The sequence below is a fragment of the Phragmites australis genome, chromosome 1 (assembly GCF_958298935.1).
Source record: "Phragmites australis chromosome 1, lpPhrAust1.1, whole genome shotgun sequence".
In the NCBI taxonomy this organism is placed as follows: domain Eukaryota; kingdom Viridiplantae; phylum Streptophyta; class Magnoliopsida; order Poales; family Poaceae; genus Phragmites; species Phragmites australis.
The window spans coordinates 34,264,316-34,283,259 of NC_084921.1; the positions used below are offsets into that span (position 1 = coordinate 34,264,316).

Below are 18,944 nucleotides of genomic sequence, written 5' to 3' on the forward strand. Positions count from 1 at the left end.
CTGACCGGCGACTGAAGTAAACATTTTCGACCAATACACAGGCTCCAGATCATCTAGAGGTCTTAAGGCTTCTCTTGCTATAAGCAGATATTTTCTGTTAGTCGAAGAGCCAGTAATAAATCAAACTATATCTAGAGGAATCTATATCTAAATTCTAAATAAACAATGTAGGACGTATTGCATTGTTAGAATGTTAGAAGACAGTGCGCCGGACATGTGCGTCCGATGATAACATTTTATGGGAATTCTGACAAGAACAAACATTCACAGGATAGAACAACTGGGATTTTGGTAGTATTTGGTAGCTGTATTGATAGATTCGGATCGGGAGATCCGGAAGAACTACATCTACTTTATTCTACTAGCTACGGTACGTTCTGGAAGTTTCATTTCTCAGCCATTACAGACTCCGTCTGCCTTTACAGTTTCAGGCTTAAACATACTTAATTAGCACTAATGCAAATTAATAAGTAAACATTGTTTAACATCTGTAAACGACTGAAAACTGAAAAGCAACAGATTGTTCGATTAGGCTCTAACTGAAAAGTAAATGAACGATAGCCGTCCGATAGAGAATGGACGGCGCCGATGCAGTAATACTGCTTCACCCTTGAGTTTTCACTTCTACACTTGTTTGAATGTTCTTCAGTTGTCTGAAGGCCCTCTTTCCTGACAATTGCCCCTCCCTTAACATCATTGTCCTTAAGGATGGAAGCTTGGGAACACCGCCTGATGAAATCAACATCCTCCCAAGTTGCTGTTGATTATGGTAGGTTCATCTACTGAATTAACCATTGAACTACCGGTTCATTGTTTCTCCGTATTAGTCTTCTTTCTAGAATTGATACAGGTGCCACTTTGATATTTCCTTTATCATCAATCAAGGGTAATTCCGGAGTTGGGATTGCTTGTGGTCCCAAATGTTTCTTTAGCTGAGTGACATGGAACACAGGATGGAGATTACATCCTGCTGGCAGTAATAGCTCATATGCAATCTTTCCAATTCTTTCCAAAACTCTTAATGGTCCATAGAATTTTGAATGCAACTTCAAGGATCTGCGAATATTGAGTGAAGTGTGTCTATATGGTTGGAGCTTTAAATATACCAAGTCATCCACAGAAAAATTTATTTCTTATCTATGTCTGTCAGTTTGATGTTTGATTCTTGCTTGAGCTTTGTGCAAATTGTCCTTGATGACTTGAGTTGCCACGTGTCTCTTTTGCAATATTTCTCTAGCATCATCATACGGGTAATTTGGTGGTACCACTTTAGCTACCATTGAAGGTGGAAACTCATAGAGGGCTTGAAAAGGAGTCATAGTTAAAGATGTATGATACGATGTGTTGTACCACCATTCTGCTAGTGAAATCCAGTGAAACCACCTTTTGGGACTAGCAAAACACATGGATGTTAAATAATTTTTTAAACATTGATTTACCCTTTCTATTTAACCATCAGTCTCAGGATAATATGAGGTGCTAAATCTAAGCTTGACTCCCAATGTTTTGAATAAGTGCTGCCATAAATCACTTGTGAAAATTCTATCCCTATTAGTTACTATGAGTGTAGGCAACACATGTAGTTTAAACACATTATCAATAAACAGTGTAACTATATCTTGAACATTGTTTGGATGATTGAGTGTTATGAAGTGAGAAAACTTAGTAAATATGTCCACAACTACAAGGATCACATCTTTACCATGAGATTTTGGAAGACCTTCAATAAAGTCTACTGAAATCTGTGTCCATGTCATATCAGGTACATGTAGAGGTTGTAGAAGCTCTGGGTATGGAGTGTTTTCATATTTATTTTTCTAGTATACTGGGCATTCTTTTACATAATCCTTGACTTCTTGATGCATGTGACGCCAATAGAATACAAGTTTCAGTCTGTGATAAGTCGCTCTTTCACATGAATGTCCCCCTAAAGCTGAGTTGTGGAATGAACTCAGTAATTTGGGGTGCATGGCATGTTCTTGAGAGAGCATCAACAGCTTTGTTTTCTCTTCCCTTTTTGTATTCCACTTTGTAGTCATAGCCAAGCAGCTTGATCACGAGTTTATGTTGGACACCTTCAACTAATCTTTGATCTTGTATATACTTGAGACTTTGTTGATTAGTTCAAATGGTCAGTGAGGTACTTGCAAAATAATGCTTCCACTTCTTTAATGCTTCAAGTATTGCTATAGCTTCTTTTTCATATGTGACCTCTTGCATTAAGACTGCACCAATGCCATGACCACTAGCATCTGCTTTTAAGATAAATGGTTTGCTGAAATCAGGAAGTGTTAACACTAGAGCAGTTGTCATTACTGTCTTGAGGTGCTGAAGGGTCTGTTCTTGTTTTTCTCCCCATTTAAAGGAATTCTTTTTGAGAGAATCAAATAATGGTCTGCATATTATACCATATCCTTGAATGAATCTTCAATAATAACCTGTCAGACCTAAGAACCCCCTCAACTCAATTACGTTTATGGGAGTTGGCCAGCTCTTAACAGCATCCATTTTAACTAGGTTAGTTGCTACTCCTTCAGCATTAATGACATGTCCTAAATATTCCACTTGTGCTTGACCAAAAGTACATTTGCTCATCTTGGCATATAAATTATTCTGTCTCAACTTCTCAAAAACTGTACCCAGATGTGAGATGTGATCTTCCATGTTTCCACTATATATGAGTATGTCATCAAAAAATACCAGTGCAAATTTTCTTAAAATGGTAGCTAATATATGGTTCATCAATGCCTGGAAGTTGGCTGGGGCATTAGTGAGCCCAAATGGCATAACCACAAATTCATAGTGGCCCATATGTGTACTAAAAGTAGTCTTGTGTATATCTTCATCTTTATCTGATGATAACCAAATCTCAGGTCCAATTTTGAGAATATTTTTGCTCCAAATAACTCATTCAATAGGTCCTCTATGATTGCTATTGGATATTTGTTCTTGACAGTATTGAAGTTAAGTTGCCTGTAATCCACACCATAGTCACCAGAACTTGGGGACGATCAGGTTGAGGAACAGGGTCGAGGGACGCGGGACGGACCCTAACAAAATTGCGGTGCGACAGGGGTATACCTCTTCAGGATGTTTATCTAGGATCTGGGACGTGACCTCAAGTCGACAGCCAGGTTGATGACTTGTTTTTACTAAATATAGTAGTCACGTTTCAACTAAAGCCCATTATCAACTAGATACATAAAGGCTAAAAAAGAAAAGGACAATAGAAGAAATAATGGATAAGATGAGCTGACATTTGATGGCCCATCTAGCCCACATCCTTATTAAACCTTTACTGCTCCAACAGTCCAGCAACCCATCTAGCCCACCTCCTTATTAAACCCTAACAGACTACTTCCGCACACACCCATGCAAGCAAGAGAGACAGTCGCCATCCTTCTTTTCCCATCGTTGTCTTCCACAAAAGAGCTTTGCCGATCGCCGCCGTCCTAAATCCCTAGCCACCAGCCACCATCTCTCATTAATGAATAGCAAAATGGATATCACGTGTCCACCTGTTATCTCCTTACCCCTCGATTTTGCGGGATACTATGGACTTTGCTGCCACGACGTGCTTGCCTCCAACACCGTCTTCATCTCTATCATGGGAAAATCCCTGACAATGATTCTGGGGTGTATCGGACGACGGGTGCGTGATCTTTGTTCGGGGAGTGTCTACTAAATTTGTTTGTGTATGTGCAACTCAAGAACACCGAGGATTATCTAGGTTTAGGTCCCCTTAGGGTAATAGCCCTACATCCTATGTATTCTTTTTCTGTGATCTCAATTAGTTACAGATGATGTTCTAGCCCCCCTTCCCGGAGCCCTCTCCTCTCCTCCCTTTATAGCCCAGGGGGGAAAGATTCTTACAAGTGGGCCCATCCAACTGACATATCCCTATCTAGACTGTCAACAATAGGCTATCATTACGGAGCACGCACGTGCCACGTCAGCTCCAGAGCGTTGCGAGGCATGTCCCATCCATCAGATCCTTTTGCACTTATCAGTCCCGGTCGTCCGGCCTGCTCCGTCCCATCACTAGTCGCCCACGTGTGCCTGCCACGCCCTTAGTGATGTCCGCGAACCTATCCTATAACAATTAATGTCGCGGGAGGGAACACGAAAGCTCTGCATCCGCCCAATCGCCTCGACCGGTGGGATGCGCCTGAGAAAGGAAAACTGTATGGGCATTAGTATTAAATGAGAGTGGTTTGGTTTAGACGAGTACCTGCCCCGCGACCAGTAGGGACTGGTTACGGAAAATCCAGCGGGGGTTGGGAGTGTGGTCGTGCGATGTCGAGTGGTCGCGCGGTGGACCCTGTTTAGAGAAAAAGAACTAGTCCCGCAAAAACTGGTCGTTGACGCCCGTCCTGGCAGGGGACCCCCATATACCTTACACCGACAATCTCCCCGTCCTGTGCTCTTACATCTCAGCCTCATTGCTACTAGCGGAGATGGTAAGTGGCAGCAGTGGCAGAGATGGCAAAGGGGCAGTGACCTTGTTGGAATGGGGACATCGACCCTGTCCGTCCCCGACCCTCGATTTGGGACGGTGTCCTGGGGTCGCGGAATGCAAGTTCGACCCCATTTCTGGTGACTATGATCGACACACATTCTCCAAGCGCCATCTTTTTTTCTTGACTAAGATCACCGGTGATGAATATGGGCATACACTGGGTCTTATCATTTCTGATTTCAGCATTTGAGCAATTAACTCTTCCATAGCATTCTTCTGAAGGTGTGGTAGTCTGTATGGTCTCTGGTTAACAATTTTGGCTTCATGTATAAGTGGGATAGTATGATCACTTGCCCTTGTTGGTGGTAGTTCCTTTGGTTCTGAAAGATATCAACATATTGTTGTAGTATTTCTGATAATTTTGGAGGTGCTGCTAGGGTATTGCTAATGTGCTTTGATTTTTATGATTCAAAACTGCTACTACTCCCACTGATCCTTTCTTAAGCATTTTGCATAATTTATGTGCTCCTACCATGTGTTGCTTATCAGGTAGTGTTTCATCTATGAAGGTGATTAGTTGTCCTCCATATTTTGTGATTGAAAGTTCCCTAGTTTATAGGTTCAACCCAATTGGACTGTGAGTGTATGTCCAATCAGCTCCCAAAATAATGTCATATCCCTGAACTTCCAATAATTTGAAATCTGAGACAAATTTATGGCCTTGAATGCTATATTGGCATCCCATGCAAGCAATCTCACTAGACATACCCCCTCCATTAGCTACTACTACCTTCACTTTGGTAACTTTAACTATTTTTCTTTGTGACTTTCTTGCCATTTTAGCACTGATGAATGAGCATCACTACCACTATCTAATAGAGCTATAGCAATCTTGTGACCAATTTTGACCTTCAGTGTGAATGCAGTAGCCGCTGAACTTGTTCCTTGAAGTTCATGCATTGATATTTGCAGTGTTTGTATCTCTTCAGGGATGTTGTTATCAATATTATCCAAATCATTGGTATCTTCTACCATTGCCACTTCTTCCTTGCCATACTTAGTCTGCATCAATATTACTGAATACAATTGTTTTCCTTTGCAAGCCTTTGCATGTCCAGGAGTCCAAGGTTCTCTACACTTAAAACATTTTCCTGCATCTCTCAATTCTTGTATAACAGTATTGCTAGTGTCATGCTGCTCTTTTTTCCTTGGGCCATATCTTGACAAGTTTGGAAATTGGATTGTAGGTGCTTAATATTTTGTTGAATGGAGATGCTTGCTCCAATCTTTTTGCCATACAATAGGATTCAATTAGGTTCCGTGGTCTATAACATTGAAGATGGTTCTGAATGTAGTCCTTTAAACCATATACAAAGCTAAAAATATAATAGTCATCATCCAAAGAAGGACTAGTTCTCCTCACCAATCCTACAAGTTATTCAAACTTGTCTATGTAGGCATACTGATCATGCTTGTTTCTACTGGTGAAATTGTCCAATCACTTCATATGCGAATATCTCATTGAATTTGTCCCCTAGCATTCTGCAAAAGTGGTGCCAAGGTAAAGTTTGAGAGTTGCAATCAGTTCCTCTTCACCAATATTCAGCTTGGCCCTTTACATACATGACAACAATTTTAACTCTCTCTTCATTTGGAACACCCACCATTTGAAAGTATTTCTCAGCTTTCCTTATCCAACCATCTGGGTCCTCACCTTCGAATTCAAGGAATGATAGTTTTGGACCTTTTGCTACAGCTATGTGCTGATGATACATATGCTGCTGATACTCATGTGGATGCTTAGAAGAAGGTTGTCTATTGGTGTCGAATTGAAAATATGGTTCTGAGTAGTGATCAAATAATGATGGGTCTGGGTGTGTATCCTCATCATATATTGCCAAATTGTTATGTTGTTGGAAAGCTATTGCTCTATTATTTCTTCCTGAATTCATTCTCATAGTGGACCAATTAGTGTGAACTGGATTAGTATCTATAATATATTGAGCATGATTTGTGACGGTATGAGTGGGAAGGGTCCTATACTCTTTCTGAACTACTTACGATGGACTCACATCAAAATTAACAGCTTTGTGTGCATTTGGGATGGGTTGGGTGGGAATTTTCTCAAGGATGGGGGTAGAGTCATTACCATGCATGCGAGATCCTTTGTCAGAAGGTGTTAGCGCTCCTGGTTGGCCAGCCACTTGGTTCAAGCAACCCATAATCTGCTCGAAGTTCATCAGCATGGTATGATTATGTTCCTCCTGTTTCTTCATGAATAGATCTAGTGTCTTCCTCAATCCATCCACCTCTGCTGCTATAGCAAAGGTATTGTCATCACCATCATCTCCATCTATTGCTCTCGCCATTTGTGGGATTGGTTCAAAAAGATTCCTCCCCAGTCGCACACACAGACCAATCTACCGCCGTCAGGATTGAGAGATCGGCTCCGGAGATTTTACATTAGGACTTGCCTTGCAACCCTTGCCTGGATCCCGATCAACACCGTCACTACCATGGATCCAAATCAACTGCAGCTCGGGGATTTTACACAAGGACAAGCCTTGAAACCTTTATTGTGAGAAAATTTCACCGCTAATGCCGAGGATCGTTGTGCTCCGATGCCTTTGACAAGAACAAAACTCACACAAGATAGAACAACTGAGATTTCGGTAGTATTTGGCAACTGCATTGATAGAAACGGATCAGGAGACCTGGAAGAACTACAACTACTTTGCTTTACTAGCTAGGGTTCTGGAAGTTTCATTTCTTAACCATTACAGACTCTGACTTCCAGGCTTAAACATACTTAGCACTAATGCTAATTAACAAGTAAACAATGTTTAACGTCCGTAAACGAGCTGAAAAGCAACAGACTGCTTGATTAGGCGCTAACTGAAAAGTAAATGAACGATAGCCGTCGGATGGAGAATGGACGGTGCCGATGCAGTAATAGCGCTTTACCCTCGAGTCTTCGCTTCTGCACTTGTCTGAATGTTCTCCAGTTGTCTGAAAGTCCTCTTTCCTGACAAATTCAGACAGATTTTGTGCAATTACAGAATTCATAACCCAGTCTTAAATATTAGATACTCCATTCAACCAATAGCATCACCTAAAGGTACAAGAAGATAAACCATAATAGTATCGTTTAACAGATACCACTTGACAAATGAAGCAACAGAATGCAGAAAAAAAAAAATACCAATCGCATTCCCAATTTCCACAGAATAGAATCCATCCTCATTGACGAGAACACTCTAGTGCACGTTGCAAAACACAGTTCCCAATCCATGGGCGTCCAAGAAAAGTCCAATAACTGAGAACCTTGATCAATACGTTGACACAATTAACGGCCACTGCCCATTGAAGAGCAGAAATCGCAGTGCAGAAGCATCAGATTGGGGTTCTGGAGAACGGGCTCACCAACCACGAAGAAACGCAAGGCCGAGGCTCAGACGTGGAAGCGGCGAGCATCGCTTCGTCGACTACCCGGGGAGAGATCGCACAGCGTCTGCCCCCGCGGGGCGTCGCCCTCCCTGACAAGGCGCGCCGCCACAGCCAGCGACAAGAAAGCGTTGGCTTGAATAGTTACGGGTTAATGGAGCGCGCCTCCGTGGGATCCGTTTACGTGCCACTGCTTTCTTTGTTTATAATACGTATTCCCTTCACGAAGGCGTATGTTGCTTGACCCACCTGTCAGCCTCTGGTACTCCCGTTCACTGTCCCAGCTCAGATCCAAGCTCGTCGCTGTCGTCTTGCTCCCCAGGCGAGATCCAACCCCCCGCCGCGGCCGATCGCCGCCATGGCTCCCACCGTCCCTTCGGCGGTGAAGTCCGCCTCCCCGTCCCAACCCTCCGGGTACGCCACTCCCTCCCGCTCCGACTCCCGAGACCTCCCGCCTCCCGAACCCTAACTAACAAGCCAATTGGCGACTCCGTGAGTGCAGGAAGAGCGAGGTGGCGGATCTGAAGCAGCAGCTGCGACAGCTAGCTGGGAGCCGCGCGCCAGACGCGGACGACCAGCGCAGGGACATCTTCAAGCGGGTGATCTCCTGCATGACGGCTGGCATCGACGTGTCGGCCGCGTTCGGTGAGATGGTGCTCTGCTCAGCCACCTCCGACGTTGTGACCAAGAAGATGTGCTACCTCTACGTCGGCGCCCACGCGCGCGCGCACCCGGACCTCGCACTCCTCACCATCAACTTCCTCCAGCGCGACTGCCGCGACCAGGACCCCACCATCCGCGGCCTCGCGCTCCGCAGCCTCTGCTCCCTCCGTGTCCCCAACCTTGTCGAGTACCTCGTCACTCCGCTCACTATTGGGCTCAAGGACCCCAGCGCTTACGTCCGGATGATCGCTGCTGTTGGTGCTGCGAAGCTGTATCACATATCGGCCAATGCCTGCCTTGATGCTGACCTGCCTGCTTCGCTCAAGGCGCTCATGCTCTCCGACCCCGATGCACAGGTGAGATGAGCTGCCACAAACTGCTTGATGAATCCGCTATGCAGTGATTGTGTTACTAGTAATTATTTGCAATGACTACTACCACAAACTGATTGTTGAACTGTTTGATTGTCACCTAAAAGTAAACTACTTGCATTTTGCGGACTCAACCTGGAACTGGAATTAAGTTCACTACGCACCGATGCCATTCTCAGCACTGATTGAATTTAGGCACTGCATGCCATTGGAAGCTGTTACCTAGAACTGGGCGTAGCCTGCCGTTGCTATCTGATTTGCAGCTTGTTTAATTGAATAGATGAATGGAAATGACTAATAAAGTTGCATATTCATGATTATATTATCAATTAAAAAAGTTTGACTTTAACCTGGTTTGTTTGAATGTATTGGTTGTTTTCTAAATATTTCAGCTGCCTACCCTTGTGTAGTTATAAAATACATTGAGTAAACATCATTTTTTTTTTTGCCTAGGATGTCACACAGGAAGTTTAACCATTCTTATGCGTGACAAAAATTTTAAGTGATTGGTTGGTTTATAGCCCAAGAGATTTTGCATTGACATGCATAATGACTTAACAAATTATAGCAGCATCTTGTGAAATATTCTAGCGAATGCAAAATTACAGTGTTAGTATCATCTCGATCTTGATATGCATTATTATGCTCACTGTAGTGGGCGCTTGTTTATTGGAGGGAGAAGAAGAGGGGGATGGCAACTGTGGAGGTCACCAGCGGTTATGGTGGGCGGCGGCTAGGGTTTGTGTGCAAGGAGGCGGCAGCGTGAGAAAGAGAGAGAGAGAGGGTGAGGGCAAGGGTCAGCTAGGCGTCAGGCGCTTGGACGGCAAGAAGGGTTTTCTTTCTACTTCTTGTTTATCTCTTTATTGATGATTTGCCTCTCTTTATATAGAGAGGCTAACTTGGTCCTTAAGTAATCTATTACAATTTAGAAAGTTCTGGAACACCCTAATCTACTTAACGGCTAAGAAACGGTGTGGACCCAGCCGCTGCTACATTATACAGTACTGTTCACGGGCGTGAACAGTATCCACGAGTGGGTTTTTGGACCGACCGGTCTTATTGGAGCATGGACTGGATCTTGACCCATGACATCTCTCCCTCCATTCACTTGTAGCTTGTCCTTGAGCTGCTAATTGGGGAAAGCTCCGCATGCTGTAAGGTAGGGGTCATGGTTGAAGCCCGAGGAAGCTCCATGTTGAAGAAAGAGTTCTGCTCCCATGCGGCTCCTTGGCGTGACGAGGCAGGGTCGGAGATGGTTGATGGAGAACTCCATTCGCCTCGTGTTGATGATGATGTCAGTGGCCTGGAGTCGAAGGAGCACGTAGATGATTGCATCACCATTGATGTAGGTAAAGGAGGTAGACTCGGCGATGAGCATGATGAAGACGTGGATCATGATGACGTTGTGTTTTGTGCTGGAGATGTTGAAATCCACGTACATCGTTGTTGTGCCCGTTGTTGAATTCATGCAAGACAGAGTTAATGTGTACCTTATGGATGTTGATATCTGTCACGCAGTAGTAGTACGACAAATGTTGGGTAGAGGAATTGGAGATCCTGCACGCAACACACAATTCTCCTGGTTCCCATGGGAACGAGGCAAGCAGGTAGGCGATTAGAACGATCCTAAGAGCGGTGAATGGCTGACAAGTGAAGGTTGGTGCGTTGCATAACATCCGGATGGCGGAGATTGGTGGCACGATGGTTGTAGGCAAGGCCGCCGGTGGAACAACGATCTCCAAATCATGTTGCGTGACGATGTTGACGACCTTGTTTGAGATGGTGTGGATGGGAAGGGTGGACGTGCATTTCTCCTAAACGCTGATGGCTACTGGATGCAATGGAGGTCGAGTGACCGTGGTCGCCAGATGTCATGGTGGAGATGGAGGAACTGGTGATAGCCACATCATTCGGTCCACCAGGATCAATAGGCCGTGCAATGGTGTGGCCGCCGGTGCACGCATGAATGCGGCAGGTGACAACGGAGTAATCCTCACAACTTGAAGTGGATGTTGGAGTAGTGATGCCCAGCTTGGTGTTGACGAAGTCGTGGATGCTGGAGAAACTGGTAGCTCCCATCGTCATAACATTGTAGATTATTGCAGCTGGACCTTGGAACACCATGCCATGGAGCGGGGCATCATTGGCCTTGACTGCAGCAACATCACGACCTGTTACTGCTGATGGTGGCGTGTAGTGTGGATCATCATCGATGAAGTCACGACCAACCACGATGAAGAATAGGTGTTTGCAATCATGATTGTCGCTAAACTTCTCGTCGCACTAAGGGCAAAGGTTGAGACACCACCTCTCCATAATCTCCTTTCTAGTGAGGTGCTTGATCGGCAGCAGTCATGTGGGGTTAGCATTTGGAGATGCCCTAGGGCCTCCTGCCCCAGGCGTGATCTCCAAGTAGGCCGCAGGTGGCACACGAGAGTCTGCGGCTGTTGAAGTGCCATAAGCCTCGGTGAGGGGCGTCGTGACCGCGGACACCACAAATCCTGTGTAGCGGCCGTATGTTTCTCCTGAACACTAGGGGTTGTCATAATAATAGGTTCTTCGTTGTGCATAATTTGACCTTCTAGGGAGACATGGGCAGCATCGCCTGGCGTCAAGATAGGGTGGAAGGCCGGCGTAGAGGGAATGCTGATGTTCGATGTGTAGGCAATGTTGCAGGAGTGTTCATCTGCCGATGATTGTCGACTTCCGATGAAGCTACTGATGACGGGACGATGGCATCTGGCAGGATGACGGTCGTCGGTGGTGAAGCAGCCTGCTGTAGATCATCTTTGTTGGTACATGCATTTGAGGCTAGCAGTCGGTGCGGTAAGGGGGAAGAAAACTTAGGTGCCTCATTTGGATTCCGAGGAATGTTGAGGACGGTGAACAACTCATCGAAACATTGTCGGCATTCACGACAAAATTCCTCAAATTGCTTGCAAAGATCCCGTGATGAAGGCGTAGGGTCAGCGACGAGTGGAGCATGAAGATTGGAGGAAATCAGAGCGCCATAGGTACCGTTCATGGACGGAACAGACATACAGGTACTGTTCATGCGATGGCAGTACCATGGTACTGTTCATGTGAGCAACAAGTCCGTGTTTGTTGTTGTCGAGGTCGATGCAGTCCTTCGTGATCACATCTGCGTATGTAGATCTTGAGTTAACTGCATGATCAATCTCTTCGACGAAATCCATGATATCAGAGTGGTCTCTGATACCAGATATAGTGGACACTTGTTTATTGGAGGGAGAAGAGGAGGGGGATGGCGACCGTGGAGGTGGGCGGCGGCATGAGAGAGAGAGAGGGCGAGGGTCAGCCAGGCGCCTTGTGCCTGGACGGCAAGAAGAAAGGTTTTACTTCTAATTCTTGCTTTATCTCTTTATTGATGATTTACCTCTCTTTATATAGAGGCTAACTTGACCTCTAAGTAATCTATTACAGTTTGGAAAGTTCTGGAAAATCCTAATCTACTTAACGGCTGAGAAACGGTGCGGACCCGATCGCTGCTACAGTATACGCGGTACTGTTCACGAGAGTGAACAGTATCCACGAGTGGGCTTTTGGGCCGGCCGGTCTTATTGGGCCATGGGCTGGATCTTGACCCATGGCACTCACATTAAATATAATCCTTCATGGATTCTTCTTTCTGAATAAGGTAATACAAACTACAAAGTAATACCGTCTAAACTTAATACACACTGGATATTGTAATTAGTTGAAGCTGGTGGAAGATTAGCGTCACCGTATCAAATGAAAGTCTAGCTTTTCACTCAACTGACCCTTTTTTAATAGCAAGTGGCGTGTTCCTACTTGTTCTCCCTATTGTTTCACAGTGCTTTCAATAATCTTGGATCATTTGTGCTTGTGTCGGTTAACTTGGTCCAAAAAATCAATGGGGTATTGCATATATTTTAATAAGGAAGAAAGACACTGCAAGTCGTAGCTCTTTTTAAACTCAGCCAATGCTTCTAGAGATCTTAACTTTGCCACATCATAGGCTGTCATTTGGTAATTTTTGTTTCATGAGAACTTGCAGTTTTCCATAGTGTTGAGTGCTGAGTTAGAAGTTTGTTGATTGTAGGTGAACAAGGTCCGTAAGAAACCTTCCTTGACAGCATTCTGTCTCCACATAGTGGGCTTGTTACCAGACCATGTTGGATGGTGGCTGTTTTTTTTTGTATCTCATATAATGTTCTGCTGACTTTTAATTGTGCTGTTGAGTACTTTCACAGAGTGTATAAATGAAAATTATTAAAAATGAATGAATTTCACTGCTTCTGCCTGCTTCTGTGTACAGCAGAAGCTATCTGCAGAATACTTTAAGTTTACCTTTTCAGCCCCAAGTTTACCAATCCATTGTTATTCATTTCTGGAACATGAAAACTCAATTGCTTAATACAGCTTATGTTTGTTGTGGCTTCCACTAGAAAGGGCTGTTTTGTAAGTTTTATGTGCCAGTTATGACTTATGAGCCATGAGGTGCTGCGTTGAGGATGGTTTTATTTAATTCTGAGCCGTTCCACTGGAGAGGTCAATTTTATTGGGGCTTTGGTTCAACTGATTAATGATTGAATGTTATCATGTGAAAGACCGTTCTTTTTTGGGATAAGCTGATTGTATTGGTGTATTTGCAGGTAGTTGCCAATTGCCTGCATGCATTGCAGGAGATTTGGACTCTAGAAGCTGCCAATTCTGAGGCAGCAGCAAGGGAGATTGAGACACTATATAGCAAGCCAGTGGTATTTTACCTGCTAAACAGGTGAATTTCAACCTGTCTCTGGAGCCTTTTCTGGCAACAGTCCCTATGTGCATTTACTTGAGATTTTTTTGGGGGTTTAATTGCAGGATCAAAGAGTTCAGTGAGTGGGCACAGTGCCTTGTTCTTGAGTTGGCATCAAAGTTCCTACCATCTGATAACAGCGAAATTTTTGACATAATGAACCTGCTTGAGGATAGACTTCAACATGCAAATGGAGCTGTTGTTTTGGCAACAATCAAAGTTTTTCTCCACTTGACAATGTCTATGACTGATGTTCATCAGCAGGTGCGCATGTTGTTACTCCCATTATATTACCAGAGATGTAATCTTGCTCATGCAGCAATATTATGCTGCTTAGATGAGGGGAAGCGTTCGTACATTTTTGTTGTGTCATGCAACCAGATACACTGAACATGCCGTTTCACATAACCATTAGCTGTACACAATGCTGTTATTTGGAAGTTCATGTAGTCTGGAAATTTCTTAATTCTGAGGACACTTGATTTATTTGGCTTCTCATGTTTATGTGTTGAAAATGGTCATATTCTTGTGCTCCATGGATTTCATTTATTTCACTAGGCCTTGATTGAAAATCTTTTTAATCTCTGTTTAAATCCTCCATCTTAGGTTTATGAGCGTCTAAAAGCACCTTTGCTTACTCTAGTGGGTGCTGGGAGTCCTGAACAATCATACTCTGTGTTATGTCATTTACATCTTCTGGTGATGCGTGCTCCAATATTATTTTCCTCCGACTACAAAAGTTTCTACTGCCAATTTAGTGATCCTTCGTATGTGAAGAAGCTTAAACTTGAAATGTTGACTGCTATAGCAAATGAAAGCAACACCTATGAAATTGGTATGCCAAATATCCAGCTTCCAACTCTAATATGTGATATGTTACTTATTAGTTGCCATTATTTTCCTAAAGTATCCATATTGTATGTTTTTTTCCCACCAGTTACTGAGCTGTGTGAATACGCTGGAAATGTTGATGTACCAATTGCAAGAGAGTCTATTCGGGCAGTTGGAAAAATAGCACTGCAGCAGTATGATGTTAATGCCATTGTGGACAGGCTTCTACAATTTCTTGAAATGGATAAGGATTATGTGACTGCTGAAACTCTAGTAAGTGTTTGTAATGCTATTTGTTGATCCTTTACTCATGGTCCAGTCTTTTAGCCTTATAGGATTACATTCAACTTGCACCTCGATGTTTCTGATTAAAAACTAAAAATCAGGTCTTGGTGAAAGATCTTCTGAGGAAATATCCTCAATGGAGCCATGATTGTATTGCTGTTGTTGGAAATATCAGTAGCAAAAATATTCAGGAGCCAAAAGGAAAAGCAGCTCTCATATGGATGTTGGGAGAATATTCACAAGATATGCATGATGCTCCATACATTCTTGAAAGTCTTGTTGAAAACTGGGATGAAGAGCACTCTCCTGAGGTACCAACAATTCTTCCTTATTTTACACTGTTCAGATTTCCCAATAGTTCTGTATGCCTTCTGCCATATTTTGTATGTAGTTTTCATACATTTCATACCAGATTAACCAAGTTGCTGAAATTATCTTCCATGGAAGAAAAGAGAGGATCTTCTACTTTTTCTTATGCGTACTGTGTACACCAAAAGATTGTTTTTGTCATTAATGGTGTAACTGTATGACTTACAATTTTGTGTCCTGAAGTTATATCTAAGATAAGGACTAAAGCATTAATAACTGAAATTTCTACTCTGGAATGAAAGGTGTGGCTTTGTGTTGTGTGTGAAATTCACTTCCCATTGCACTTAAAATTTAAAAGTAAGGGTGATTTTGTTCCCTTATTTGAGCTGTCATCTTGATTCTTGAACTTAGTAGGGCTATCTTGACATTATTGTATTATTCCATGCATTTTCTTTCAATCTTTATGTCATGGCCCTAGCCATTTGCTACTCGTTCTTGAGGTCCACTTAGTTTTTCCATTGATATTGCATTTTGCAGGTCCGCATGCATCTCCTGACTGCATTGATGAAATGTTTCTTTAAGAGACCTCCGGAGACGCAAAAGGCATTAGGAGCTATACTAGCAGTTGGTCTATCTGATACGCACCAGGTCAGGATTGTTTTGTTTATACTATGACAGTTGGACTATTCATACCATTTCTATGAGTGGTGAAAAGACTGTTGCTCTAGCTAAACTGCACTTTTTCACAGGATGTTCATGACAGAGCGCTTTTCTACTACAGGCTTTTGCAATACGATCCTGCTGTAGCAGAACGTATAGTAAACCCTCCCAAACAAGCTGTCTCCATATTTGCAGATGAACAGAGCAGTGAAATAAAAGATCGGATATTTGATGAGTTCAACAGTTTATCAGTTGTATATCAGAAGGTACGCAATTTAATGTGTATCGTAATGTGGACACCATTTACTGGATATTTTTCATCACATTTTGAATACCATATTATTATGTTAACGGACTTTGCTGGGATCCCTATCATTGTTGAATTCAGTATCCACCCTTTAAGTATCCACCCTTTCTTTAGTATTCTTCCTGTCAAGTTGTCTATCTTTTCAGTGATGAAGCTGCTTTAATTAACGTTTTGGCATTGCAAGGCATGAATGACAAATGATGCAGTTGCTATAATACAATATTTATTTATTTTTACAGAAACCAACAGCTGTTAGGGGAGGGGTTTCAAACTTTCGATGTAGTGCTTTGCTGAATACTAGTTGGCTCGTGGATTTTGGTCAACTATTGACTGTAACTAATATCAATTATGTAGTCAAACTGGTGATTAGTTTCAAGCAATACCAACTTGTCTCCTGAGTCCTGACAAATTGCGAATTCTTTAGATAACTGACATGGGATAACGACTTTGAATGAAAGAACTTTTTGGAAGTTGGGTAGCACTGTACATTTAGTTCAACTCATCATACAAGAGATTAAGCACTGTCTTCAACTGCATAGCTTGTCAGAGACAATAATAAGCAGTTTTCAAAACCCTTGCTTGAGGCGAATTAGGTTCATGTGACTCAAATAGAGTTCATGTCCTTGTTATGTATTGATTTTGTGTGGAGCTTTATCGAGAGATGAACTTGTTTGCATCTTTCTGTCATGCCAAATGCATTTCTTTTATGGCTAGGGTGAGAAAAATCCAGATTTCTGTGATGTGTGCTTACTACAATTTACAAATGCTGGATACGACTAGAGCATATGTTCCTAGCAAGGCAACTACTCAAATCTTATTATCTATATACTATCCATAAAAGGTATTAACATCTATCTATTTGGTAGCCATCCTACATGTTTACAGATAAGGAGCATCGTGGACCATTTGAGTACTCAGAGGATCTTACAAACTTGACTGTTGGGGCAGAGGCTCCAGAAAATGTAATTTCTGCCCAAAGATATCAAGAAAATGATAACGATCTTTTGCTAAGTACTTCAGATAAAGAGGACAATGGTACGAGAACCAGCAACGGTTCTTCCATCTCTACATACAATGCTCCTTCCGACTTGAGCGGCCCTTCATTGCTAAGTTCGCAAACACCTGCTGAAACTGCACTAATAAATACTGGTGGGCCGACATATTCCTCGCAATCAAACTTTAGTCTCGATGACCTTCTTGGGCTTGGTGTTACTGAAGCTCCAGCACCTCCACCACTACCAGCACTGACCCTTAACTCAAAGCCTGTGTTAGATCCTGGCACGTTCCAGAGGAAATGGGGTCAGCTGGCATTATCGCTATCTCAGGTATGCTACTTTCAGGTTTTTGTCCTTGCATTTTCTGATTATCCGTAGCGCAACATACTCCACATTGCCTTTTCTCATTTCCTGGTTTCTGCAAAGTGGTCTAATGAGAATTTTTGTTGATGCTACTGTCTAATATACTCTTATTTGTTCTCCCCATAAAATTTGTCTCTGATGAAGAGCCTGAAACTAGAAGTTTCTGTTCCAACTTCTGACCGCTGAGCAGTGATTTTGCCTCGTTGGAGTTTCTTATGATTTTTAGCAAGGTGGTCTAATGAATGAAATTCCTGGGTGCCACCGATGTCTAATATATGTCTTACCTTCAAATTAATCTCCAGTTGAAATGTCTAACATTAACTGGCCTATGATTTTATCCTCCTGATCTTAAATGTTTCTCTCTTAAGTGTTTCGTTGTATTTGACAGGAATGTTCTTTAAGTCCACAAGGAGCAGCATCATTAATGAATCCCCAATCACTGATCCGTCATATGCAAAGCAATTACATTCAATGTATTGCTTCGGGTGGTCAGCCTCCAAACTACAAGTTTTTTTTCTATGCTCAGACAGATGGGGCTACTGCTTTCTTCCTTGTAGAATGTATCGTTAACACAGCATCAGCGAAGGCACAACTCAAAATTAAGGCGGATGGGGCAGCTGCTGAGGCATTCTCTACTTTGTTTCAGTCAGCCTTGTCCAAATTTGGGCTTTCTTGATCCTGAGCCTTTTCTGCCTTGATGATGTCTTGGTCTACAGTTTTCTGGCTTGTCGCGGTATGTCCACAGTCTGCTATCCTAGCACTTCGAGTAATCTTTTCTAGTACATATGTAATCAAAATATTAGAGAATGGTATGAAATTTGCTGTTCAACGGCGTAGCAGCATTAGCAGGTTCAGCAAGGAGAGTACTGGAGTTTTGTGGTAGGGGTTATCTTGTTTGTGTTCTCTGGGCTAAGTTACGAATACGTCATCCAGAGGAACAACTGGTTGTTCAGGGTTCTGCTGGTTTGATGGTGTTGGTCTGTTCTGGAGGTGAATGTCGCCCCTTTTTGTCTGTTCTGGGGGTGAATGTCACCTCTTTTTTAAGGATGTAGAAACAACACATTCAACTTTCATGTATATTATTTTTACTTGCACAGAGCAATAAAGCTGTTCATTCTACCACTAATGCTTGCCTCGTCTCCGGCGGCCACCGCTCATCTGCTGTCCATGGTTCTAGCAGCATCGTTGCCATCTTACCTCCGGCCATCACTGTCATCGTTGACCAGCTGCCCGCTAGCGGCTGCAGCCACCGCGCACCTGCTGCCTGTTGCAGCTAGCACCATCATTATCATCTCACCTCCATCCACCGTTGGTCTGGCCACTGCTTCGGTGATCCCTTAAGCCAAGGGACATCACCTCAAACCCTAACCCGGCAGCACCGCCCCCCTTGAGGGTATTCCACTCGTTTTCAGTGGATGGAAGCCTATGAAAACTAAAAAAGATTGTTACAAGCATTGCACTTAATCGATCAGCA

General features: G+C 43.1%; 1 protein-coding gene across 1 annotated transcript; it reads left to right on the plus strand.

Annotated features, from left to right (window-relative positions):
• Positions 1 to 8,117: 8,117 nt before the first annotated feature.
• On the plus strand, positions 8,118 to 18,596 carry LOC133916213 (beta-adaptin-like protein A). Its single transcript, XM_062359794.1, has 11 exons — positions 8,118 to 8,317; positions 8,406 to 8,922; positions 13,575 to 13,699; positions 13,786 to 13,984; positions 14,327 to 14,555; positions 14,658 to 14,824; positions 14,938 to 15,147; positions 15,683 to 15,793; positions 15,895 to 16,071; positions 16,979 to 17,437; positions 17,859 to 18,596. Exons 1-11 carry the CDS (start codon positions 8,262 to 8,264, stop codon positions 18,144 to 18,146), a joined length of 2,538 nt encoding a protein of 845 aa, XP_062215778.1. The 5' UTR covers positions 8,118 to 8,261; the 3' UTR covers positions 18,147 to 18,596.
• Positions 18,597 to 18,944: the final 348 nt, after the last annotated feature.

What these genes read in the sequence shown, in the direction of transcription:
- LOC133916213 (XM_062359794.1), top strand. Translation starts at nt 8,262, where the DNA reads ATGGCTCCCACCGTCCCTTCGGCGGTGAAGTCCGCCTCCCCGTCCCAA. An exon ending in TCTCCGACCCCGATGCACAG is followed by an intron (nt 8,923 to 13,574) that starts GTGAGATGAGCT and finishes GTGTATTTGCAG; the next exon opens with GTAGTTGCCAATTGCCTGCA. An exon ending in TGACTGATGTTCATCAGCAG is followed by an intron (nt 13,985 to 14,326) that starts GTGCGCATGTTG and finishes CCTCCATCTTAG; the next exon opens with GTTTATGAGCGTCTAAAAGC.